Source organism: Bison bison, unplaced genomic scaffold (assembly GCF_000754665.1).
Source record: "Bison bison bison isolate TAMUID 2011002044 unplaced genomic scaffold, Bison_UMD1.0 scf7180017864101, whole genome shotgun sequence".
In the NCBI taxonomy this organism is placed as follows: domain Eukaryota; kingdom Metazoa; phylum Chordata; class Mammalia; order Artiodactyla; family Bovidae; genus Bison; species Bison bison.
The window spans coordinates 2,883,969-2,896,016 of record NW_011494673.1 but is presented as its reverse complement, the minus strand read 5'-3'; the positions used below and the strand labels follow the sequence as shown (position 1 = coordinate 2,896,016).

At 37.7% G+C, this 12,048-nt stretch overlaps 1 protein-coding gene across 1 annotated transcript in view; it reads right to left on the bottom strand.

Annotated features, from left to right (window-relative positions):
• Positions 1-1,903: 1,903 nt before the first annotated feature.
• The window catches only part of EPCAM (epithelial cell adhesion molecule), a 13,010-nt gene continuing 2,865 nt past the window's right edge, over positions 1,904-12,048 (bottom strand). Inside the window, exons 3-12 of the mRNA XM_010838656.1 lie at positions 11,838-12,044; positions 11,681-11,728; positions 9,763-9,979; positions 9,244-9,484; positions 8,341-8,406; positions 7,242-7,305; positions 5,981-6,082; positions 4,933-5,133; positions 3,064-3,108; positions 1,904-2,372 (exon numbers count right to left, since the gene is read on the bottom strand). Of these exons, the coding sequence (XP_010836958.1) occupies positions 2,331-2,372; positions 3,064-3,108; positions 4,933-5,133; positions 5,981-6,082; positions 7,242-7,305; positions 8,341-8,406; positions 9,244-9,484; positions 9,763-9,979; positions 11,681-11,728; positions 11,838-12,044 (1,233 nt within the window). The 3' untranslated portion in view covers positions 1,904-2,330. The remainder of the gene's footprint in view (positions 2,373-3,063; positions 3,109-4,932; positions 5,134-5,980; positions 6,083-7,241; positions 7,306-8,340; positions 8,407-9,243; positions 9,485-9,762; positions 9,980-11,680; positions 11,729-11,837; positions 12,045-12,048) is intronic.

Below are 12,048 nucleotides of genomic sequence, written 5' to 3'. Positions count from 1 at the left end.
GCTGTGGCACCACCCAGGTATTCTCCAGCCCTGGGCAGCTGATGGCAGCTTCCCTGAGCACTGCCCCCCCACCCCAACTGTAAAAAAACAGCTTTGTACAGTGCCTTAGGTGTCAGATCTTTCCCTTAGCACCCTAGAACAGGGGTCAACAAACTTCCGTAAAGGGCCAGAGTAGTGAGGCTTTACTTCCCATTAGGTCTGCTGCTGCTGCTGCTGCTAAGTCGCTTCAGTTGTGTCCGATTCTGTGCGACCCCATAGACGGCAGCCCAACAGGCTCCTCTGTGCCTGGGATTCTCCAGGCAAGAACACAAGTGGGTTGCCATTTCCTTCTCCAATGCATGAAAGTGCAAAGTCAAAATGAAGTCGCTCAGTCATGTCCAACTCTGTGCGACCCCGTGGACTGCAGCCTACCAGACTCCTCCGTCCATGGGATTTTCCAGGCAAGAGTACTGGAGTGGGGTGCCATTGCCTTTTCCTCCCATTAGGTCAGTCTGTCACAATTAGCTGCCCTTGTAGTGAAAAACAGCCACACTCAACACATGAAGGAGTGAGTGTAGCAGTGCTCCAGTAAGACTTTGTGGACACTGAAATTTTTATCCCGTGTAATATTTTGCACTATTTTACATATACTGAAATACCCTATTTTTTTTCAACTGGTTAAAAATGCAAAAACCATTCTAGCTCCCAGTTTTGAAAACAGGTGGTAGACCAGGCTGCAGGCTGTAGTTTGATGACTGCTATTCTTGAGGGCAAATTTTCCCAGTAAATCCCAAGAGATTTTCGACAAGTTCTGCCCGTGCAGCACCACAGGAACTTCTCTGCTCTTCATCGAGCCACAGGTCTCTTCATCAGCCCTCTCCCAGGTCTGAACTCCAGCCCAGGGTGTATACAGTTTCTTTGGGTGCTGTCTCAGGCCTAGGGTAATGGCTATTTTCATATTTGTCTATTTGTCTTTAAAGTTCTCATTACTTTCGAGGACTGATTTTTGTTGCTGCATAACAAATTATGACAAATTTAAGTCCTCTTCTGAGCTCATTTGTTGAGAATTCACTTCCATGGTTGAGTGACTGGGCCCTCGGTTGCCCAGCCATTTCCTGATAGGTGACTCTCTCCAAAACATGGTAGTCTGCTTTACAGTTAACAAGAGAGTACATCTATTTCCGCTTTTTGTCTCCTACTTTAAGGCACTCTTTTGTAATCTCCCTTTTGAGTCAAGTGAAGAGGGATCATAATTGCATCTGGAAAATCCCTTCGCTTATGCCATGTAACTGAATCTCAGGAGTCATCACCTTATCATATTCACAGATTCTGCCCACACTCTAAGGGAAGGAATTATATAGAGCATATATATCATGGGTAAGAAATCTTAGGGGCCATCCTAGAATTCTGCCTACTACGGAAGGGATAAAAATCATAAGTAAATACTTAAATACAGCTTTTAAAATTTTAACATTCTTTTCACAGTATTTTTTAAAGTTTCTTATCAAAAGCAAAATATTTCAGGATACTTTAACTTCATATAAAATGTGTTTGTACCATAATAATTCAGTTGAAAAACTGGTGCTTCTAATACAACCACCCATGGAATTCACGTTCCACAACACTGTCCATCAATTCAGCCTTAAGGTATTAGTCTGCCAAAATGCCACTTTGTCTGAAATAGAATCTTAGATGGATTCAGAATAAAATTGCTTGTTTTTTCTTTGTAGAAGTTATACATTACGTTATTAATTTTATATTGAGTATACATGATTATCTGGAGGAGGAAATGGCAACCCACTCAGCACGCACACATACGTGATTATAAGGGCTCATGCAAATTCTAATTTGTAGCTAGCATTCAGAGCATTTCTTAACCTATTATCTTATGTGTATACTATGAAATTTGATTCAATGTGATTCAAAAGTTAGGAAACTTTTTTAATGTTTATTTCATAGTTCATAAAAAAAGTTTATATGTACAAGAGTCAAAGTAAATAGGAAAGCAGCTATTTAATGACAAATGGACAAGCCAGTAGTCATTTCAGACTACTGTGGAAGCATATTTAATGCGTGCCCTTCAATGTTAGGCATAAGTAATTCAAACTATCAGTCCAAATTCTGGGTTTTAGATCTGTTATCGATAGGACACTTGTAGTCAAATTTTAAGATTGGTAAAGTCAATTTCAAACTGTTTATATTTTGAGTACAGGTTTAACTAGTACAAACATATGATGTTAACTAACAACACAACAGTGGTCTTCAAAGATCTTCTCTTCGCCCCATGCGTATGTTTATAATCTGAGTCTGTTTACTAATTTCCCTTATTGTAGTTATTCTTCAAACTAGTGTTATGCATTGAGTTCCCTATGCATCTCACCCATCTCCTTTATCTGAAATAGAGGGGGAAAGAGAAAAAAAATTTAAATAATTTTTCAATTTTTTGTTCATTCTGAAAATAGCTTAAAAAACAAAAAGCAAGAAAATTCTCTTCCACATTTATGACATTTAAATTTTTTTTTAAAGTGTATTACAAGGAAATATACATTGAATACATGATCCAAATTGCTTTTTAGTGATAAGATGGCCAGTGACAGAAGTAGAAGGTAAGCTAAATATTTAAGGAAGAACCATTTTCTATTATCAGTCTTTTTTATGGGTGAGGGAATTGAAGTTTAAAATTAAATGATTTTTGTCTCAGGTTGCAAAATTAATTGTAGACAGAACCAAGACAAGGTAATGACAACTACTCCAGATGGCAAACATCTTGCTGTGTGGCAAGCATGGGACTGACACTTTACACAGATTACTCTATTTTATCCTTACAAAGGGTCTGTACTATCATCCCTATCTTACAGATAAAGGAAACATGGAGGCTTAAAAGAAGTTAAACAACTCACCCAGCTATTAAGTGGTCAGAACTCAATATAATCTGGTCTGTACTGTGAGACTCTCCCTAAGATCCTAAGGTCTACACTGTAAAGGGACTCCAGTGTAGTTGAGATCCATTCGTGTCTGGAAGGTATAGTGATTATGAGGAATAAGAGATTAAACAAGGGCCTTTTAAATAAATAACCCACTTACCTCAGCTTTCTCATACTTTGTCATGCTTTTCTTTCTGGAAACAACCTAAGTGGAAGAAAAATGATTACTATTTGAGGACTGCTACCCAAACAAAAAATTAGTCTAAATTGACATACATACTTTTAATGAACACAATTCTGATCTGAACAAATTTAATTTTAAAATCCATACTGTTTTTAAAAGCATCAAGAAAACAATGAACAATCTTCAGTGAAATTTAACAGCCTAGTGTTCATTCTTCCACATCTTGTTCCACCCTAGTAAGAATATAACATGTATGCATGTAAGTTTTGGGGGTCTAAAAATGGGATCATGCAACATAATTTCCCTCTTTACACAGCCTGCATCCGCATCACAGGAATTCTTCCAGATCGAAAGCTATGGGTAGAACTCTTTCTCTTTAGTAGCCGTTTTATTCCACAGCATGGATGCCCCGGAGTTGACTTGTCCATTCTCCGCTGGACGTACACTCAGGCTGTGTCCAGATTCATCCTTACTAGCAACACAATACGTGACCTTGACCGTGCTTCCTTATTACTTGTGCTTTTATTTCTGTAGGACAATTAGATTCCTATGATCAACCTTTCACGTATTTATTTGCCGTCTGGAATTCCTTTTCTGTAAGTTGTCTGCTGCTGCTGCTAATTCGCGTCAGTCGTGTCCAACTCTGTGCAACCCCATAGACAGCAGCCCACCAGGCCCGCCCATCCCTGGGATTCTCCAGACAAGAACACTGGAGTGGGTTGCCATTTCCTTCTCCAATGCATGAAAGTGAAAAGTCTACTCACACCTATTACCATTTCTTTCTTTAGTTTCATCAGTTTGTAAGAACTCTTTATATATTATGCATAATAACTTGTTTTATTCATAGTGAATATTTTTCCTGAGCCTATCATTGATACACACATATATATATTTTTTTTCACTTTACAGCATCTCTGCCATACAAAATACTTAATTTCAATGAAGTCAAATATATGACTTCCTTCATGGACTCCAGATTTCCCACCTTACTTGGTTTCTTTTACTACAAGGTTGTACAAACATTTCATAAATTAATTTTGAGACTTATTTTACTCTTTAACATTTTGAACTATAACCCATCCAGAATTTGTGTTTGAACACGGGTGAACTGGCCCACTCCTTTCGTGCTGCTGTGCTTCAGAAGGTGCTATTCACACACAGCTGAGCAATGTGGCCAGCTCTGGTGGGGTGAAATAGGAATCCATCTTTTGTTTTCTTCCAGATGGATAGCAAAAAAATATAAGCTGCCGTACACCCTCAAATCTATGTCTTTATTCTGTCACGTTGGTAAGATTTCCTTACGTATCTACAACAAACCCTGCTTCTCAGGTGGTATGGTCTTCTTCTGAAGCACTGCTAAGTTCAATTTACTACTCTTTTATTTAAACTGTGGCTTCATGTTTATCTCTTTTAACTCTTTTTTATGCTAACATTGTGTTTCATTGTTAACATGTGTTCACAATGTGTTCAAAAAAATGCAGTTTCATCTCACTGAGTGGTTTGGAAATTCAGATTATTTTGCACTTAACCTGGCAAGAGTGTTAAATCGTACTCCTGTGTGCAGTGAGGACAACTAAAGGACACTGGCTACTCAATGGCAACATAACCAACCTGTGAAGTGCTCAGCTACAAGCTTTTCTCAGATCAGCATCCTTTCTTCATAAGGCTGACTATTTTACAAAAAGGGGCCAGAAATGCAATAGATTCATTCAGCATAAAGGAGTACAACAAAAGAAGATTTTGTTTCATTAACTTATTTTGGAACATGGTCGGGGCTCTTTCATATTATCACCATTTCTTGAAAGAAAAGATCCTTAAATGAAATTTCACTTGTTCCAAACTCACCAGCACAATGATTCCAGCAATAATTGCTACTACCACAACCACAATGACGGCAATAATACCAGCTTGTAGACCCTGCATTGAAAATTCAGGTGGTTTTTCATCAACATAGTAAATTGAAGTTCGACCAGGATCCAGATCCAGTAGTTCCCCATTTACTCTCAGGTCCATCCTTTTGGAATGGAACAAGGATTCATCTTTAACCTATATTGAGGAGAAAAGCAATTTAAAATAGTTAAGAAAAACCCACCACAGCCATGAATTATGTGCCAATTATGTACCAAAAGAACTGCTGCCAAGAATCTTTATGGTTTTGGTGATAACAGTCTTATCCATTAAAATAAAAAAAAAAAAAAAAAACTTTATGACAGGAAATTTCCAAACATATATAAAAGTAAAAATTATAGTATAATTAGGTCCATATACCTATTACTCAGGTTCAATAATATAAACACAGGGCCAATCTTATCTATTCTTCCTTCTCTCCCAACCCCCTAGCCTCCCCTTGGCCTGGGTACTTTTTTGGTTTTTTTGGCTACACTGCACAGTTTGTGAGATCTTAGTTCCATGACCAGAGATTGAACTTGGGCCCTTGGCAGTGAAAGCACAGAGTCCTAATCACTGGATAGCCAGGTAATTCCCTAGCCTGGTTATTTTGAAGTGAATCCCAAATTTCATCAGAAAATAGCTCACTTTAGTATATTAAACACACAATTTAATCCCACCAGTTAAACAGCAACTTTTACAGAGTCTCTTGTTCATAGAAATTATAGTAGGGAAGACTAGACTCACAAGCTAAATAACTGCCAAGGAGGTAACAAGAATCATAAGAGAGAAAATATTCTAGGCATAACAATTTGATAAAAAGGCATAAATATACGAACAAGTAAAAAAGTATATAAGAAAGGCGCATGTGAACGAAAAGGAGGACAAAGTTAATTGCCACATGAGAACCACTGGAGAATATTTATTCATATGGTTGATCTAAAAGTAGAGAAATAGATGAAAGACATTTCTAAAACAGAGATAAAATAAGCAAGATTATACTCACATCTTTTTCAAAATAATAAGCCACATCAGCAATATCCACATCATTCTGAGTTTTCTGAGAAGAATTTTGTACCAGATCAATAGTGATAACATCGTTCTCATACTGGGGTGGGAGTGGGGGGGGAGGGGAAGGGAGTAAAAAATAGAAATTAATATTACTATAACAAAAACTGTATGAAAATCAATCAGAATATTCAATGTTTGATTGTCTGTAACCTGCATGTGCTGGTATTTCTTGTCATTAATGGATAATTTGGTTTATCATTAACAATAACACCAAAATCTTTGGAAAGTTACATCAATCCAAGGGATAGAAAAAATAGCAATGCAAACAAAGATAATTATAGTTTTTTTTTCAAAAGAGAATTTTCTTTTCCGGAAAAGATTTTGAACAAGATATTAAAGTACCTCATTTACTAAAATGCTAAAGAAATGCAATCCAAAACCATTTACCATGTTCTGCTTTTAGGAAGGAAAAAAGCATATCCCTACCAAAAAGTCTTTTAAAAAATGATGTCAATTTTTTGCCTTGAAAGAATTCCATCACACTATCGAGCATTTTTCACGCAGAGTTGAAAGAGTTAAGGAAGGGCTAACTGGTTAAAGACTAGCTCCTGAAACCAAAGACAACAGGACCAAGTAGCATCCTAAAGTAAGTAGTCAATCCTAAAGCAACCAGTCAGTCCTAAAGGAAATAAACCCTGAATATTCATCGGAAGGACTGATGATGAAGCTGAAGCTCCAATACTTTGGCCGCTTGATGTGAAGAGCGACTCACTGGAGACGACCCTGATGCTGGGAAAGATTGAGGGCAGGAGGAGAAGGGGGTGACAGAGGATGAGATGGTTGGATGGCATCACTGACTCAGCAGACATGAGTGTGAGCAGACTCCAGTCAATAATGAAGGACAGGGAAGCCTGGCCTGCTGTAGTCCATGGGGTCGCAGAGTCAGACACAACTGAGCAACTGAACAACAACAAAAGTAAATATTGCCAGAAGCAACCAGAGAGAGAGATTTTCCAAGGTAAAAAGACTGGCATGTGCTGGGGAAACTAAGAGACACTACCTTTTCTGTAAGGGTAAACTGAGGTTTTTCAAGAGTATGGAGGGAAAGCAATAACAGGGGATTCTTTAGATTAAGAGCCCAGGGCTTACAGTGTTATTCAAATACAGTTCAACCACTATCAAAAATCATACCCAAACCAAACTGTCCAACCAACTCTCTGTTAAAGCCGATCTGCTTCAAAAAAAAAAAAACTTACCAGAATATTTGTGATATATTTTGGATCCAGTTGATAACGATTTGTGATTACGTCCTTGAGTGCACTGTAAATAGAAAAAAAATGAAGCCATTTTGCAACTATCATCAAAATAATTCATATTCCAAAAATAATAATTCATATTGATGCAAAAACTGTTGAGTTCTAGTTTTAATAGAAATAGGACATTTACTCAGTATCCAAGTACCTGCCCACAGATTATATTAATTACAAAGAGAAAAGTGGTATCCACAGTGGAGAAACCTGGTGGACCCCGACCACAGTTAACATCACTAGTGAAGGCACGAGCTGACCTTGTGTGCCTCCCAGTGTGAAGTACTGAGAGGGACACAAGGTCATTGTTAGTAGTTTTTTTGTCAAAAATGCATTACTTGTATTTAATTATGAGGAAACATGAGACCAATCCAAAATTGAAGGACAGTCTATAAAATAATTTGGCCATACTCTTCAAAAATATCAATGTCATGGTTTATAATTTAAATATTAATTAAAATTTTCAATTTTACTGGGAAGACAAAGAAAGGCCAAAGCAGTGTTCCATATATAAAGAGACTGAACAGTCATAACAACTAAATGCATGATCACAGATTGGGTTCTGTGTTAGAGGGGAAAAATTTGCCACAAAAAATATTGGGAAAACTGGAACAATATGGTTTAATGTTAAATTTCCTGAATTTGATAACTGTACAGTGATTATGTAAGAAAATGCCTTCTTTTTTTCTAGGAAAAGATACACTATAGTATTTAGGGATCAGGATGCATGTTATCTAGAATTTGCTCTCAAATGGTTCTGCAGAAATAATATTTATACATGCTCAGATAGATAACAGAAAGTACACACACACACATGCATACTCATATAAAACATGGCAAAATCTTCACTGGTGAATCTAAGCAAAGGTTACTGTATAAGAATCTGTACAATTCTTGTACCTCTATCTTTTAAAGTTAAAAAATATTATTTATATTATCCTATTTTTCAGAAATATAAAAAAGTAATGAGACTTTAATTTATCTAATGGTATAAGATGGAAGATTTGAGTGTCAACTGTACAAATATAATGCATTTAATAGCACTTACGACTGCAAACTTTGAAGATCATAAGGTTTTTCCCTTGTTTTGTGTTTTAGTTCAATGATGATCCAGCTATAAAGAAACAGTATTGATTAAACATAACAACTCTGCCTTTTATATTATTTTCTTAATAAGCTAATGCCAAAATTCCCACATGGAATTACAAGGAAATTAACAGAAAAAGGATCTATACTATAGATATGCCCTTCATTTCTTCCTTGGCCCTCAGACATTGTTTATAAAGAACTCAGCCATTCTAACATAGACCTTCTGGCCACCACAGTCAAGATCACATAAAGCCAAGGCTTAGCTGGTCATGGTGGGCCACATTCAAGTGAAAAGAAAAAAGGCACTGAGATAAAAAGCAAAGTGGCCACAGGCCTCCAGAAGACAGAAGTGGAGAGTGCCTGCCTTGGCTGTGATAACTTTCTTCTCAGTCTCTTCCAATAAAATCTTTTTGGCTTAAACTAGCTGGAGTGTGTTTCCATTCCTCTTCATTATATAATCCCTAAAACAACCATATCTCACTTTAAAATACAATAAATAAGCAAATATATGAGTAGCTTAAATTGTTCATGTACACTGAACACCAATCCAACTTAAAATACTGAACAGTGTTAAGTAAAAATATATAAGCAAAAGGAAAAACATTTGAAAATAAGATATAATACATTGCTAGGAAATTCACAGATCTCTGGAAGGTTATGGCATGTGACATCAATTCTACAGAAGTAAACTGAGTAACTAGGGGGTTGAGATGGGATAGGATTGAGATGAGACTGTCACTGTCCACTCTTTTTTCTCTTTTGAATTCTAAATCACAAAATCACGTTACATATTCAAAAGTACATTTAATTAAACGAATTCAAAAAGCATGAAAACAAGTAATACAGAGGCAGCCCAACTCACTAGGTCCTCACTGGCTCAGAGCAGGAGATTTCACTGTCCTTATCGGTTCTTCTGACCCCAGCAGTGTTCACACACCAGCACGTGGAGGTGCCGTTGCACTGCTTGGCTTTGAAGAGCCCCTTGTCGTCACACTCGGGGTCATAGAGCCCGTCATTATTCTGGATGGCGCCCTCTGGTTTCCCTCTTCTCCCGGACTTTGAGTGATTCATTTCTGCCTTCATCACCAAGCATTTAGTAGCCACTGAAAGGAAAGTGTCATTCCAAACTGAAAAATAACTGCAGTTTTGTGTTTAAAGAAAAAATTTAATTCACTCCAAATTCCCAGGGCCAAAGATTATTACAGATTTTACAAGTTTTCATGTTCACTTTCTAAATCATAAGAAACTTCAAAGATGAGATAATGTTGACAAAATAGCATGATTCAGATTTGAGCCAATTAAACACTTCCAACTCAAGACATATCAATTAAAGAAGTATAAATCAAATAAAACTTAAAGTCAATGAGGATATTCTACTCACATTTTGTGCAAATGACGGAATGCTGTGTACCAACTGAAGTACACTGGCACTGACCGAGTGCGTTCACAGAGCAGTTTGTGGTCAGTTTGTAGTTTTCACACACACATCCTGGTGAGGGGAAAATCCACTTTAAAAATGAGGATGCAACTATCAACTCTGATGTTGAATCAGCTAAATTATGTTTTGACAATAATCCCCAAGTTACGGGACACACAGCCTTAAAGAGTGGTCCTTAATGTTTAACTTTTCAGCTACAATTGAAGTGGCTGACACAATGCTAAATAGGCAGTCTAATTTGCATACTCTCCTACTTATCTTTTTTAAACCAAGAATAAACCCTCCAAACACCAGATTCAGCTTTGCCTTCATGATACTCCCAGACTCAGCTTCTTCCCTCCTGTCCTGCTAAATACTCGCCTGCCGGTCATGACTCTTCCTCAAAATCAACAACACACTACTATATATAAAATAATAAGGACCTACTGTATAGCACAGAAACTCTACTCAGTATTTTTTAATAACCTATATGGGAAAAGAATTTGAAAAAATGGATATATGTACCTGTATAACTGAACCACTTTGCTCTATACCTGAAACTAGTATGTTATAAATCAACTAGATCCCAATATAAAATAAAAATCAAGTTTAAAATGCCAATTCTAGGATCTGTGAATAACTCACATTACTTCCCTCTTCCCACCCTTTAATTAATAAGAGATACTTCTTCTGAGACTTAATGGAAACATACTCAATCCCTGGACAATTTTGTGTCTTGGAAAAATTTAATTTTCAATTGAATTGGGAGGTACCTCTTTTCTAACTGAATTAAATCCTAGTACCTGATTTTGAAAGTGCTATTAAGCAGCCCATCCTGCATATTGATGTCAGTTTAATATTTATATTTTTGACCATCTCAAAAGCTTATTTTAACTTCAAACTGACAAGTCCATTTCTTTTATTAGTCTAGATAAGAGAGTGCAAGATTATAAACAAACACTAACTTTAACAGGCTGAAGAACTGATATATTGAAACTTCATATCTCAAGTTGTCTTTAATTTTTCCCTATTTAATCAATATGAACCACCTATATAATCTGTTCATCACTAAACTCAGTATTAGGGTCACAAAAAGAAAGTCTAGTGGCTGTCCTCAAGGAGTTAAAAATCTTACACTGCATTATGCTATATACCTGCTCAGAGAACAAAGTTATGCCTAAACACCGTGAAATTTTAAAGTGACAATCAGGCACACACTTTCTGAACATACTCCTACAGCAGCTGTTATCACTTTAAAGCAATTTGTTTTGGTCCTGCCTCAGGGCATGCGGAAACAGTCCCCCAACCAGAGGTCCTACCCAGCGCCTCCGGTAGTGGAAGCATTGAGTCTTAATCGCTGGACCGCCAGGGATTCCCACTTTAAAGCAATTTAAAATTAAGTATTTAGCCTCAGACCGAACTTGAAATAACATGAGTTGATTAAACTGCATTATTCTGAAAGTGTAATGAATTAGGCCGAACCCTGTTGGTGAGACTATAAAAATAAAAGCCTTTCCAGAAATCTGGTTAAACGACACCTCACTGCTAGCCACCACCTTACAAATAAATCAAGAGATGGCGGCCAAGATGTTTATTCCAGAGTAAGAAAACCTGGAATCAAATTACACGTCCAAGTTTAGGATAATGATGCAACCTTTCCGGCTACAGATTGTTTTATATCATTTAAATCGTGTTTTTCAAGACTAAAGGAAAGGGAAAACTGAATACAATGTGGGGAGTGAGGACGGAGGGGATCAATACCTAAAACAATGTGTTTAGGTTTAGGGTAATATTTAGAGCAAAGCCTGAAAGAAAAATATATCTATTAATTACAGGATTCTTTTAAAATGGTGGCATTATTGTTTTAACTCTTAACGATTACCGATATGGCTGGATTTAGTACAATAAACTTGGCATTACTTATATAATCCTTAAAGAGAAAATATCCATACACCGGGTAGTCAAGGCCCAGGAGGAAGCCCGTCCCCCGCCTCTCCGCACAGGTGCATAGCGGCCCCAGAGGCCTCGGCTGCAGTCACCGGCCCCCGCCTGAGACACATCCGGGGCCCGCCGCAGGTGCCCGGGGAGGGGCGGGGCCGAAGGTCGCCGTCGCAGAGTCCCCTCCCGGCCCGGGCAGGTTTCCGCCTCGACAAAACCTCAAGAGCGCAGGGGCCGGAGGAGGTGGGCGCGCCGAGGCAGCGGCGAACGCGGCCGCTCAGTTCCCTACTGGACCCTCCGCCCCTGCCCTAG